Raw genomic sequence first — 14,619 nt, forward strand, 5'->3', positions numbered from 1 at the left:
CAACATTTATTGGCACTGCCACAAAACAGCCTAAAGAATGAGAGCATTAGATTGTGTTCTCCTGTAAGGTTCCTTTACATGTAGAACTGGTGTTCACAACAACTTGTAGGGGGTCGGAAGGACATTCAAAGGCACAAAGGGAACCTGGGCATCCAACTCCCCTTTCTGCCTTTGGCTATCTCCCCAAAACCTAGGAGCAGCACCAAAGCCAATAAACAGGATTTTACAATTATAGAGGCACAGCGTGGTGAGCTGTGTGTGCCCCAGAGTGAGACAGGGAACAAGCAGGGCTGAAGACCCAAGTAACCTGACTAATTCTGACAGCAAATGCAAAACACCAAAGAGTGAAGACTTCTTTTTCATTCAGCTCCCACAGATATGCAAGATCTTTAAAGGAAGCAGAGGTCCACTGTAGACAGTTTCACGCAGCCTTTGGGCTTCTGAAGTTCTTTTGTGACAGCATTTAAATTTCAGAAAGTGATGCATGAAAGCTACTTACCTGATAAAACAAAACCGTAAATTTAGACATGCATTCTTCTGAGCAGAACTCCTCCATCTTTCCTCCAAAGTGATTCTGGACCAGTTTGGGGGAAGCCTGTAAACAGTAACTGCACATCTTACAGTGGTTTCCCCAGCGTTTAGCCAAGTCGTGTTTATAGAGCAGCTTACAACCTAAGACATCAAAGGAAGAACAAAAATAAACAATTTATATTAAGGTGTTTTAGCTCTTGACGTTAATTGTGACTTTATGATACTTTATTAAAATTGATCATAAAAGTGTAAAGTATGGACAAAGACCTAGTTAGGTTAACAGATGAGATTTCTCAGTTTTATTGCTCTAATTTTATGTCAGGATGCTTTCTGATAGGATTTACCTGACACACAGGCCTGCCTTTTCTTACCTTCACTACAGAATGGCTTGTCTATTCCTGAGAATCGCACAGTCTCCTTGATAATCTTCTCAATTTTGCAGTATGCACACATTGCCATTACACTACTTCTCTTCTTGTATTCATCACAGCAGGTCTTCCCACAAAACTGAAACATTTTACCCTGTAATTACATGAGATGAATTCAATTATGCCAAATCTTGTTTCCCCCACAAAACCAGTCTTTTTAAATAGTTAAAAAACAAAACAAAAAAACATGTAAGGGATTTCTAGTGCTGGTGAAAGTCACCATCTGATAATGCTGGAGAATAAAGTCCGCAGAACAGATGACGCACAAGGAAGGAGTGGAAAGGTTCCTACAGATGCACCTACCAATGTGCTTCACTCCTGACCAAAGGGATCATCTCTAGACGCAAGAAGGAATGCTGCCTACATAGTCATTTAATCCTTTGCCTTTCTTCTGAGGCAATCAAAAAGGAAGTAAATTAATGCCAATTTTGATGGTGGTATTGCTGTACCGAAACTACTACTCAAATCCTAGGATAGCTGGCCACAGCAAAACACCAAATGACTATTGCCAGAGTGCCCCACGTTATGGTTTTGTGTCTGTTTCTGATTCAGAAAGATCTGCATGCAAAGCTCTAATCTTTATTACCTTGTAGTCAAGCAGCTCAGGTTTGGTTGCAAACAGTCGGTTACAGTGCTGACACTTGAGTTTCACAACAGTGCGGGAGAAAGTGACTTGCTGGGACTGAGCAGCGAGCCTCTGGAGACCAGCTGCAGCTGAGCTGCTCATGGAGCTAGGGGAGACAGTTGAGGTAGTGCCACCTGATGCTGAGACCGTTGCCCCAGAGGGAATGCTTACAATGACTTGACCCTGCGACAGGGGCACCACAGAGGAGTTCATTCCTGCAGGTTTGTTGAACAAGTTCTGTTGGAAAGCAATTAAGGAAGGTATATTTTGAAACAGGAAACCCATCTCTTGGAGATTATAGCACTAATCTGTCATTCTATTAACTGAACTTTGAAAGAAAGTCTGGACATGATACCTGAAAAGCTACAACGCAGCTGTAACTGCAGAAATTGCGTATACTCCCATCTGACATAGCCAGGTGATACTGAGGGATTGCTGAAGTTTTACAGCTGTTACACTGAACTTGGACACCTGATGGAAAAACAAAGAAAAAAGAAAACCCAGTGAATAAAGCCACACAAACATTTCAAATGGCTTTATACCGTGCGTACAAAAAAACGACGATGACTCTGAATGACAAAGTTAGATATATTTAAGAAAGAATATGATCAATGTCCTATAGAAAAAGCAGCCAAGGTAGTTTGAGCACTTTATGATAGGTTGACATGAGCACTGCAATGATGGTACATAGGTGCCTGCATAGTACTTTATAGTTAATTAATGCTCGCACTATTGCTGGCAGGTGAGTAAGCATTTGCCCATTTTACAAGAGAAGCATCTGAGGGACAGAAGCTAAAGCCAAAGGGGGAATGAGTGTCAATCTGGAATATTAAAATGCAAAAGTCCTGGGGCCCACACCTGTCATTTGTGACATGTAAACCCCCAACCCATTTAAAATAAAAATACAAAAGCTGCTGTTTAAACAATAATACATTTGAAGGGCTTAGCAGAAACGTGATGATCTATGTACAAGATATAGGCAGCAGAGTACTAGAGTGATTAAAGTCTGCCCAGTGCTTTTGACTATCTATATGAAAAGCTATAATTTTTTTAAATTATAATTGTAGTACTGGAACAAAGTGTACACAGAACGTGATAGAATGTATGTTCCTTGATAAAATCCCATGGTTAACTGGCTGAGAAAGAACTTGGCCTGCAAAGAACTGGAGTGTTTTACAAACAAAGGCCAACAAACCAACCATGCACTGGTTATCACCTCAGAACCATCATTTATGCACAATTTCATCACAATTGTAGGCATGTCCATGACAAAACAGTGCACTAGACTAGTGCACCCTGCCACTCACACCACACCTGTCTGTTTCATGCTTGTGAAGAGGAAGTACATTAAGGTTTACAGGTATCTTCCTGCTCTCTGAAGTCATAGGAAATTCTGCACAGGTTGTTATTCTAGCAGACAGGGAATGGGATGTGCATTAGATATCAACACAGCAGACAGATCCACTTTTAGGGAGATCAGTATTCAAAGCGTGCAAGTAAGTTTACACCCAAGTGCATAACAAGAAAAAGTAGTAGTAAATGAAAAGTTGATAAAGCTTCAGCTTCTTGTTCTTTTTTCTTGGCAAAATAAGATAATATTTAAACTGGAAGCACTGCAAAGTTAATAGTTGTATATAGAACAGGAAAAAACATAGCTCTTATTTCAGCCTATTATTTAAATTATTTTTTAAGCTTTGTTTTCAAAATGAACTAAGTTTGATCTAAACTAGATGGAACTATGGATGTAAAACAAAAACAAAGGAATAAAGTTACCTGCGGATGTAACCATTTTAACTCTGTAGGCTGACAAGCAGTTAACAGAGCAAAAGAGTTCGGTCTTTCCTAAATTATTTGTGCTCTCTATCATCTCAGCTGAAGATCTCAAAGACTTGCACAGTGCACAGGGTGTAATTTTTGCTGATTTCTGCGGAAAGAATAAAACAAGTCACTCATTTGCAGGTTTTATGCAAATTTTAAGATCCAAATTAACCACTCTAGCACATAAAATGTACATAAAATATGAGAGCCAGTGTATGTGAAGTTTGATTTCTTATGAAGTTATTGCAGTGTTTATTACTTACAATATATTTCTTCACTGTAACTGTATACTCCCTCATGTTTCTTTGTACTCTTTGTTTTATATCTAGGTTATAAGCCCCTCTTTCTGTGTGTATAAATAGTACTTAGCATAATAGTTCTGGGGCCTCCAGCCACTGCTGCAGCACAAACAATTCCACGCATCTAGTAGCTTTTGTTGGAGTGTCTCAAATATTTTGCTAAAGTTAACTTTCAACACACAGTGAAGTAGGTACACACTACTGCCATTTTTGCAGATGGAAAGATGAAGGCACAGACAGGTGAAGTTACTGCCTAGGGACACAGAGTCAGTGGCAGGGCTGAGACTAGAGTCAACTACCATCTCCTATCCTTAAAAATAAATTTTGTTCTGTAATCAAGTAATATCAGAATTTTGTAAAGGGACACAAGGGAAAGAGAGACTAGATACAATTTAAGGATTTAAAATATCACAGACAAGCAGTTGGTTAGAACTGGTTTATCAGTTGCGATAAGTATATTTCGGGCATAAAAATATAAAAGCAATAAAAGATTTATTAACCTTTCTTTTTTTTTTTATAAGCTTTGTAAATATTATGGTGGTGCCAGTAAGGTCTCCATAGTTAAGGTTATACTGAGATTTGTACAAACAAAAGTAAAATCCCTTTTTTTCACTGTTTAATTAATTTGGGTTCTTAATTTGTCCCAACAGCTCTTCAGAAGACAATTTAATTGTGTAGGTCATTTTCTGGATGAAATGTTCCTACTTTTCCAGAATAAACACTTAAAAACATTTTGAAATTCATCCCCTTTTTTGACTTAGGTAATCTGAATAATGGAACTGCAGGCTCTTCAAATGACATACTGCATGCTTACTCTAGCTACAGTGCAGGGAATTTTTTTCTAAAATTAATTTTTTTTAGACGCTATTTGTCATAACATTTTTGTTTTAATTATAAATCAAAAGCTCATGTCTTTAAGAGGCACCATTATAACATCAGAGGTAAAGATGAATGAATAGGGAGATATGGATGACCCCATCACTGTCCCCTCCCACATTCTCCGTCGCCCAACTCCCTTTACACAGTCATCTCTCCACCCCACTGGCTCCCCACAAAATTGCTTTCTGGACTTAGAGGAACAGAAGAGGAGAGTGGGGGTGCTGGATTGTTAGAGATGTGAGGGCGCGGAGGGACATTAAGTCCTACCACTGATCTGCAGCTGTACAACTACAGTGTCTTAAAAAATTTCTTCTAAAAAGGAGAGAGATGGAAAAAAAAAAAAAGAAGGAAAAAAGAAAAAAAAAACAGGAGGAGGATGCAAGTGACCAAAACGTAAAATATGCTCAGCCCTAGACTGAATTTCTTAAAGCCCAGGGAGAAGGAGAGCGGGGAGGGATCATTTGCAGGAACAGAACCTAAGAAAGAAAAGACTAAAGAACGGAAGGCTAGAGGCTGACATTAGTACAGGACACAGTTACAGTTGTGTGGGTGCCTTGACTATACATTTCTTTAAATTGTTTGATTGCTTAAGTTTAGCCTTAACTCTAGTTTTTTGGAGTCGCATTCCTTTTGAGGGGATAAAAATATTCTTGTGATTTTGTACCTTCAATTATTGATATATATTCTCAAAATTTAACACCAGATTAACGGAGATTTTTCTCTGGGAATGTCTAAACAAAATATAGACCAGTGATACTGAAACAATTGTTTCACACAGCTAATGGCTTTTAGCTGCAGAGCTATAAAATATTCACTATTCACGCTGGAAAGCAACAATTAGCCAGCTATTTTTTTTTTTTTTTTTTTTAAACAAGTTAAAGGGATCAGAAAGGGCAGTGAATCAAGCAGGGTTGGGAAGAGAGGAAATAAAGCCCCTCAACTCACTGTCATATGAAAATGTTTGTGATATATGTTCCTAATTCATTTATGCAGTACAAATGGGTTTCTCCAGTGATATACAACATAGAACTTAAGTTTGAAATTATTCTTTCCTAGATTTCTACTGCATAAAGATACATTTTTCTCCCTTTTCCCATCTAAGACCTGTTCCTTGCTCTTACATCCAGGTTTAGGCTACAATTTTTAGCAATGATCATTGTTTTTGAAGGTACATTTTTGCATCTGCATATCAGTTAACTGCAGATACAAATGCCACCATTTAATCAGCCAAGTACCTGATTTGCAGGCAGAGTCAAGTATCTTGACATCTTAATGGTGATACCTGAATGGACAATGCAAAAATGGAGGTTACATTTAAAATATCAGGGCGTTATTATTTATCTTCTATACAATGCTACAAATCTACAGAGTACCATATTGTGGTAGGTAGGTTTCTAACAGGTAACTGGTCCCTACACTTAAGGACTTACAACCTAAAGACAACAAAATAAGGGGCATAGCCATTAGAGCTTGAATGTTCAACATAGGGTTTTCTTAGAGACAGGCTTGAGGTATAGTCTGGATGTCAATTTGAATTTCTCCAAAGTTGGTGGTGTCTGGATATGAGACTTTGGTTCAGGTCTATTTCCAGTTTATCAGAGGTGGAGTCAGAGGAAGCTTAGCATATGCTGGTAGCCCTTCTAGGAATACAAGGTGGCATGAAAAAAAGGTATGGAGACAAAGTGACATGTTTGAGCAGAGCTTCAGAAATTAAAGGGCAGAGAGGTATTCAGGACAGAGTTAATGAGAACTGAAGCCTTCTATTAACAGACCAGGTCTATTCCTTAAATAGTCTGAAGTCCACACTTACCAATTAAAGTAACTTCTCAATCAATGGGACACATGAAGTTTTATAAGTATCAAAAAAGTACCTGTTTGTACCCAGTAACACATGTTGAACTGCAGAACTTCTTTGACTGTCCTTCTATTTGAAGAACGTGGCATTGGCCAGAGCCACTGTAACAGTAGCCCCCACAGTTCTCACAGCAGTTCATAGTCAAGTTATTAGCGGAACGGAACTTGGAGAAGCAGGCATCACTGCAGAGTTTGTGTACAACATTCTGATAATTCACTTCATGTCTAATCTAAAAAAATAAAAAGTAAAATAGTTGGTGTCCAAGACATTAAACTGTTCTGATCTGCAGGAAATTCAGACGAGAAAGTAGAAGTTACATATAAATTACCACTGCATTCTTCTGGCACATGCTGCACTTGGTTGAAATGCTGTTAGTATGAATAGTAACAACAGGTTTCCTTTTCAATTCATATGTAGAAAGACATGACTGGCTGCAGAAATCCTTGCTGGAGTTTGTATTGTCAAACTGTGCAGTGATCACATCCTTTGGATTTAGGATCTCTCTATTTAAATTAAAAAAACAAAAACAAAAAATCCATCAGCTTGATACACCCATGGCAGACCAAACACATTGTCTGGAAGAGTAGTAGTGCAGTAATAAGAGAGCATGACAGTCTCACTCCCGTGGGCTTTATTTCAGTACAGTAGCCTTCCTCAACTATACACCCAGCAGAATACACTGAGACAAAACTTCTTTGTTTAAAAATCTCACTCTCAAGGCGGATTGTGTTTTTGCGACTGCTTTACACATTGTCTTAGTGACATCTAAGCAAACCAGATTGTCTAAGTAACTAAGTTTTTAAATGCAGTATGGAAAATGAGGTGATGTAGACTGTGCAAGAGAAACATTTGTCAAAAAACTTCAGACAACAGGATACATAAATTAAATTAAGAAGAGTTCTTTTAACAAGGAAAATACTCATCAGAGGGGAAAAACAACAACAGAATATAACTCCTGATCACTGTGAAGCCAATCCCAAGATGCCTTGACAGTGCTGTTCCAATCCTCTCTTTTTTCACTTCTTGTGCTACTCTATTTGATTCTTAACTGCTGAATTTGACAGAGACGAGTTAGTTTTTCATCTTATTTCCTGCCCTGCCTGCTCTCTTAATTACTGCAACTCTTTTGGCTAAAATGCTTTAAAATTCTTAAAGAGCAAATCTTCTATGCCAATGCTCTTGATGGAAGGCTTCTGACAGTAAAATCAAGTTTAAAATAACACTGCACTTATAGCAGATGAGAACTACTTTTCTGAACACAAATGTGAACAGCAGACAACTGAACTTTGTTGTATGGATTTTTCACAGCGATGCTTTAAACAAACCAAAATAACAAATTGCAGTTTTATATTTAAGCTGAGCTAACCCTGTAAATCTGAAGGTAACAAATCTGTTGTTGAGGAAGTCACAGTGATATATAAACAAAGTAGAATTCACTTTGCAAAGTGACTTTCGTAACTTAATGAATGAATGAATAAACAGCAAAGAGTCTTGTGGCACCTTATAGACTAACAGACGTTTTGGAGCAGGAGCTTTCGTGGGTGAATACGTAATATGAATAACTCTCCCTGATAATCAGATTCAGCCACAGTTAGGCTCAGAGCCTATTCTTTGCCAAAGGAGTATGGTATTTATTAGATATTGATGAAAGCTGTAACAGCTACACCCACAATTTCTCTTGGTTTAGTTTAGAGATAAAGACACAAAAGAAGATATGGTTTATAGGAATTAAAACTGCTTCTGCAGCAGTAGACAACAAATCCTGGTTCAATGCTACTTTCTTATTCAAAACAGGGGCTTTTCAAATTATGCCTATAAAAGGCAAAGTTTCTTTTTCCATACTTGACAGGAGTTGTGAGCATCTGATTTAGGTCCTGACATCCCCCTAAACCAGAAACTTATTTCATGCTCAATAATTTCATCTCTTCTGCTCAGCAAGGGTTAGATATTATATAATGAAGTGCCACCAGCATGCTCTCAGGTGGCTTCTTTGGTGAAACTTAATGGACAAAACCTAACCTTGCAAAGTGGAGAGACTACCCCTATTGCTAAATTTGATAAATAGCTTAGAGAACTAGAATTTGTAGGGAATCTCATGAAATACAATCTATCAATTACATTCAATGACTAAAACTTGATTTTACTTCATTGACTTTAGTAATTTAATTGTTTTAAGTTGAAGAGCATCTGTTAAATGTATTCTCAAAATATATTTAAAACTTAAAGAAGAGTAAGCCTAATTTTGGATATGATTATTTTAAGAATGGGGGAAGGGGACCAAGTACCTTTTGAGAGGCAAACTTTTATTTCCTGTTGATTTTAACTGGAAAAAAAGAAGGTGTGCATATCAGGGTAAGCGTTTTAAAAATATATATGTAGTTGCATACAACAGCCCATTTGCAGTGACGGAAAACCAAGTTCACACTACGATTTGCAGACAGTTAAATCAGCAGAGGCAGAGAATGAAATGTATTTCTGAAAGGAAAAGACTGGTGATATAAAAGTGGGTCCGGGAGGGGGGGCGGGGAGGAGGAGAGAATGTAAAATAGCAATCCCTAACAAGCTAACTTTTCTTCACAAACAAAGCCTTTGATTATTCATCTGAATGTTAGTTATTACTAGAACTAGCTAGAACACTGCTTTACTTTGAGCAGCTTGAGCACATCTTCTTTGTAGAAGCTGGTGGACGAGAAGCTGGAACAGTGTATCCAGTGAGGCACAGTGTGGAGCAGAAGAGCTGAGTAGAGCCTTTCCTCTGGTACGCCGTTTGTCCTTTCTGGAGGATTTTTTTACAGCCAGAACAGGAAACCCGAATGGCTGTGGTTGGAACTGAAGGCAGCATTTTACTCATGCCAGAGGATGCCACAGCCGGCTGGAAACCTGATGTCAACTGTGGAGCTAGAAAAACAAGAGGAAATGTATATTAACAGCCAATATGTACTGGGTGAAATTCACCCTGTGCAGAAGGCCAGCCTCTGCATTTGAGGGACTAACCGGGACTTCAGTAATGCACAAGCTTTGTCCATACATACGTATATATGCACCTTGTGCTGGCCTTCTGCACAGGAGCAAATTCCACCCATTGCTATAACTAAATACATACTTTTACATCCCTTTCAGAGTTAATTCTCTCCTGAGTTCTGAAATACAAGCGTTTGTAGGTCTCCAACTGAAGAGTGTCTAGAAGCTGAACCAGACTTCATTTCTGCTGCAGTTAGATAGCAAATGAAAAGCATGCTAATCCATGGGGTCATTTTTTGAAGTTGAAACATGTGGAAGATTTAATTAAATTTGGTCGGTTTTGTTCCTTACCAAGAGGACTGCCACTGACTGAAAATACAGCACTGATCTTCAGCTCCCCTTCCTGAGTTTTTGGCTGCTGGCCATACTCCTGAACAAAGGAAAAAAGGAGACCAAATAAACAAACCTAACTAAAAGTGATATTAAAACAAATGAAATGACATCAATTCCTTCATAATGTGCTACTGAATACTAGGTCCAAGAAACCAAAAAATGAGAACTCTTCATTAACTTCTATGTCAAAAATCAAGGGCCAGAGACATATCAGACATTGTTGCATACAAAAACCATACATATACCCACTGCATTCACAAAGCTCACATTGGTGTATGCAAACTGTGTAGTGGTGTGTGGCGATTTCATAGCATGAATTATATGTTCCCTTCCTCGGTTATATTTTCAAGACACTTTGAGGGCCAAGCCTTAAAACATCTCCATGCTTCTCCCCAAATAATTAGCAGTTATTAGAGAGCTTTTCATCTACAGAGCACTTGCAACTTATTGTTCTTGCCCTTGCCTTGTAAAATAGAGGCAAGTATAATCCTCAATTTACATATGAGAAAATAGAGATTAAGTGACTTCCTCATGTCCATAAAGGGAGTAGGTGTCAGAACTAGAATGAGGCGTTCCTGTCTTCTATTCAAACCATGCTCCCCTACTTGCTCTCTCCAGACATTTAAACTAAACAGCAGCCACCACCCAGAACCAAGGCACATTCTATATGCAGATTCTAAAGTTTAAAAAAATAGTTTCATGGAACTATATAAATGTTTAAACAATTTTCAAAACACACAAGACATTCAATGTTCTATAACAACGAGGAGTCTGGTGGCACCTTAAAGACTAACAAATTTATTTGGGCATAAGCTAATAAATTGGTTAGTTTTTAAGGTGCCACCAGACTCCTCATTGTTTTTTGTGGATACAGACTAACATGGCTACCCTCTGAATGTTCTATGATGGAATCTACAAGGCAGAAAAAGTTTATCCTATTTCTAGGCATGTGGGGGCAGTAAAATCCACCTACTGTGTATAATGTCAAGCTTTATATTTCTATTGGGGCTGGAGGAAAATTCCAAACTTCTTTCCTAAAGTCTTGTCTAAACTACGCAGCTTTTAGCGACAAGGTTGTGTCGACACAGCCTTGTCGCTAAAAGTCAGTGCATGTGAACACTCTATTGGTATTTTGTCAGCACTTTTGCCGACAAAATACTTACAGCCCCGCAAGCACCATGAGCTTTGTTGGCAGAAGAACGCTCCTGCCGATAAAGCCACATTCATGCTGCCGCTTGCGTCGGCAAAACTTTTGTCTTTCATGGCAGGCGGGGGGGGCAGGTGCAGCGGCGGGTTTTTTTAAGTACCTGCGAAAGACAAAAGTTTTGGCGACAAAGTAGCAGTGTAGACAAGCTAAGAAAACTGAGTTACATCTCTTAGAATTTCCCACAAGAACACCCAGGGATACTAGTCCCCTTTGGGAACTGATGGACTGCAACATTTGAAGTTTCTTCTCTTTTAAAAGTGAAGTTTTATCTGCGTGCACCAGAACTGAGCATTTTTTTTACTATAAAAAACTTTAAAACAACTGAAAAACACTGTAACTTTTAAAGTTTACAAATCAGCTGTAAACAGATGTTTTAACAACTTTAATTATAGTGTTAGCTGCAGGCATTGTTGGTAATGGGACTAGGATCACACCCTGATGTCCATTATGCATGATTGAGTCCTTAGAGAGCAAAATTTCAAAGCAATACAATGGAACTGAAAACTAGAAAGCACCAGTCTTAAAAATCACTTGCAGCAAAGCGTGCTGTGTATTTCAGGTTGGAGAAAAAACATTCCCAATTTAACAGAGCCAAATTAAAGAAAATCCTCACCAGCTTCGATATTTCTCCTCAGTAACAAATAAAGATGATTACTATAGGGTTCTTTTACTCAAGGGATTTGTGTGTCTAAGAATTTAAACTTCATAGACTCATAGACTCTAGGACTGGAAGGAACCTCGAGAGGTCATAGAGTCCAGTCCCCTGCCCTCATGGCAGGACCAAATACTGTCTAGACCATCCCTGATAGACATTTATCTAACCTACTCTTAAATATCTCCAGAGATGAGGATTCCACAACCTCCCTAGGCAATTTATTCCAGTGTTTAACTACCCTGACAGTTAGGAACTGTTTCCTAATGTCCAACCTAAATCTCCCTTGCTGCAGTTTAAGCCCATTGCTTCTTGTTCTATCATTAGAGGCTAAGCTGAACAAGTTTTCTCCCTCCTCCTGATGATACCCTTTTAGATACCTGAAAACTGCTATCATGTCCCCTCTCAGTCTTCTCTTTTCCAAACTAAATAAACCCAATTCTTTCAGCCTTCCTTCATAGGTCATGTTCTCAAGACCTTTAATCATTCTTGTTGCTCTTCTCTGGACCCTCTCCAATTTCTCCACATCTTTCTTGAAATGCGGTGCCCAGAACTGGACACAATACTCCAGTTGAGGCCTAACCAGCGCAGAGTACAGCAGAAGAATGACTTCTCGTGTCTTGTTCACAACACACCTGTTAATGCATCCCAGAATCACGTTTGCTTTTTTTGCAACAGTATCGCACTGTTGACTCATATTTAGCTTGTGGTCCACTATGACCCCTAGATCTCTTTCTGCCATACTCCTTCCTAGACAGTCTCTTCCCATTCTGTATGTGTGAAACTGGTTGTTCCTTCCTAAGTGGAGCACTTTGCATTTGTCTTTATTGAACTTCATCCGGTTTACCTCAGACCATTTCTCCAATTTGTCCAGATCATTTTGAATTTTGACCCTGTCCTCCAAAGCAGTTGCAATCCCTCCCAGTTTGGTATCGTCTGCAAACTTAATAAGTGTACTTTCTATGCCAACATCTAAGTCGTTGATGAAGATATTGAACAGAGCCGGTCCCAAAACAGACCCCTGCGGAATCCCACTTGTTATACCCTTCCAGTAGGATTGGGAGCCATTAATAACTACTCTCTGAGTACGGTTATCCAGCCAGTTATGCACCCACCTTATAGTAGCCCCACCTAAATTGTATTTGCCTAGTTTATCGATAAGGATATCATGCGAGACCGTATCAAATGCCCTACTAAAGTCTAGGTATACCACATCCACCACTTCTCCCTTATCCACAAGACTCGTTATCCTATTAAAGAAAGCTATCAGATTGGTTTGACACGATTTGTTCTTTACAAATCCATGCTGGCTATTCCCTATCACCTTACCACCTTCCAAGTGTTTGCAGATGATTTCTTGCTCCATTATCTTCCCTGGCACAGAAGTTAAACTAACTGGTCTGTAGTTTCCTGGATTGTTTTTATTTCCCTTTTTATAGATGGGCACTATATTTGCCCTTTTCCAGTCTTCTGGAATCTCTCCCGTCTCCCATGACTTTCCAAAGATAATAGCTAGAGGCTCAGATACCTCCTCTATTAACTCCTTGAGTATTCTATATCCTTCATATATCTAAGTTTCCAAGTCTTCACTGACATTCATTAATATGACTTTAATAAGCAAAGGATATCCTGCATTAAGTTCTGCTGTCATAGTCAAACCCATGCAGCCTGAAATAAGAATCTGCAAATTATTACATACAGGAATGAATGTTTAATTACAGTGAACAAAATAAATAAAACAAACAAAAAAAAATCAACGTTGTACCAACTAGCAAGCCCTAGGATAAACAAAATTCATGAAATATTTTGTCAAATAATTTGGAATAATACATACACGGGAGAAAAAAATTCACAAAATATTCATGAACTTTGCATAAATAAAGTGAGGTGAAATTTGAATAAATAGTTGTTACAAATGATGATATTTCCAGCGTTAACCAGTACATAGGAAACTTTTTCTTTACATTTATCTATGAATAACATCTTTGTTTACTTGGACCCAGAAAGCACCATAGTGCAAATTTATAAAGATTTTCAAAGTCTAAAAGTGGCAGACACAGAAGAAAGAGTACAAAAAGGTACAGAAAGAACAAAAAACAGAACAAAACAAACCCCACCACTAAACAAAAACACCGAAACACAGGCAGCAGTGTCAATATTGTCAGTATTTACAAACCCTAACTTTGTTCTCCTCTTACCTACATATATATATATACACACACACACACACACACACACACACACACACACACACACACACACTTTATTTTTAAAAGCCTTAGGCAAACACTAATTAACCATCATAATACCCTACGAGGATGAGATTATACCCATATTAGGAATAAGGAAGACTGAGGCACTGTCAAATCAAATGATTTGCTTAAGACCACAAAACAATCAAGTGACAAAGATAGGTTAGAAAGTTTTAAAATCCTGCTCACACCTCCCTGCCACCACATTCAATCCACTAGCCCAGCCCAACTTATTATACAGGAGGGCTACATAAATCTAAGCAAAACTTTGTGTGGGAGGCCAAACATATTCTACATATATTAATAAGATTTAAACTCACCTGTACTGATTTATATTTTAAGTTCAGTTTGTTTTGCATGTATTTAGATAGACGATACTGTATATAGAAACAACCTATTTATACATTTGTGTAATCTAAAATATTGTAAACATGACGACAAAACACTAATGAACCGGCCATTAGTATATTGTGCTAAAGCAGGCTGCGGGCCTTATGAAATGCTCTGGTGGGCCATGTATGGCCCACTGGCCGTCGGTTATGCACCACTGCATTAGACCAATGGTTCTCAACCTTAGAATCATTAAGCTTTTATCTGTATGGTCACAAAAATGTCTATAAAGCTCAAGAATTCATGAAAGCATTTAAGCATACACTTAAGTGTTCCTATAACTGAAGTCAAGTCAATGGGAGTTAAGCATGTGATTAATTGCTTTAGTG

The 14,619-nt window shown here is 38.3% G+C and overlaps 1 protein-coding gene across 6 annotated transcripts in view; it reads right to left on the reverse strand.

Moving 5' to 3' along the window:
- Positions 1–14,619, reverse strand: part of LOC127039235 (zinc finger MYM-type protein 4) — a 59,369-nt gene that overhangs the window by 19,345 nt on the left and 25,405 nt on the right. For all 6 annotated transcript variants that reach the window (XM_050932582.1, XM_050932587.1, XM_050932585.1 and 3 more), the window contains 9 exons: positions 9,748–9,826; positions 9,081–9,333; positions 6,764–6,938; positions 6,452–6,664; positions 3,358–3,508; positions 1,940–2,055; positions 1,546–1,821; positions 903–1,053; positions 500–672 (listed from right to left, as the gene is read on the reverse strand). In XM_050932582.1, coding sequence (XP_050788539.1) covers positions 500–672; positions 903–1,053; positions 1,546–1,821; positions 1,940–2,055; positions 3,358–3,508; positions 6,452–6,664; positions 6,764–6,938; positions 9,081–9,333; positions 9,748–9,826 — 1,587 coding nt within the window. The remainder of the gene's footprint in view (positions 1–499; positions 673–902; positions 1,054–1,545; positions 1,822–1,939; positions 2,056–3,357; positions 3,509–6,451; positions 6,665–6,763; positions 6,939–9,080; positions 9,334–9,747; positions 9,827–14,619) is intronic.

This window comes from Gopherus flavomarginatus, chromosome 22 (assembly GCF_025201925.1).
Source record: "Gopherus flavomarginatus isolate rGopFla2 chromosome 22, rGopFla2.mat.asm, whole genome shotgun sequence".
NCBI classification, from domain to species: domain Eukaryota; kingdom Metazoa; phylum Chordata; order Testudines; family Testudinidae; genus Gopherus; species Gopherus flavomarginatus.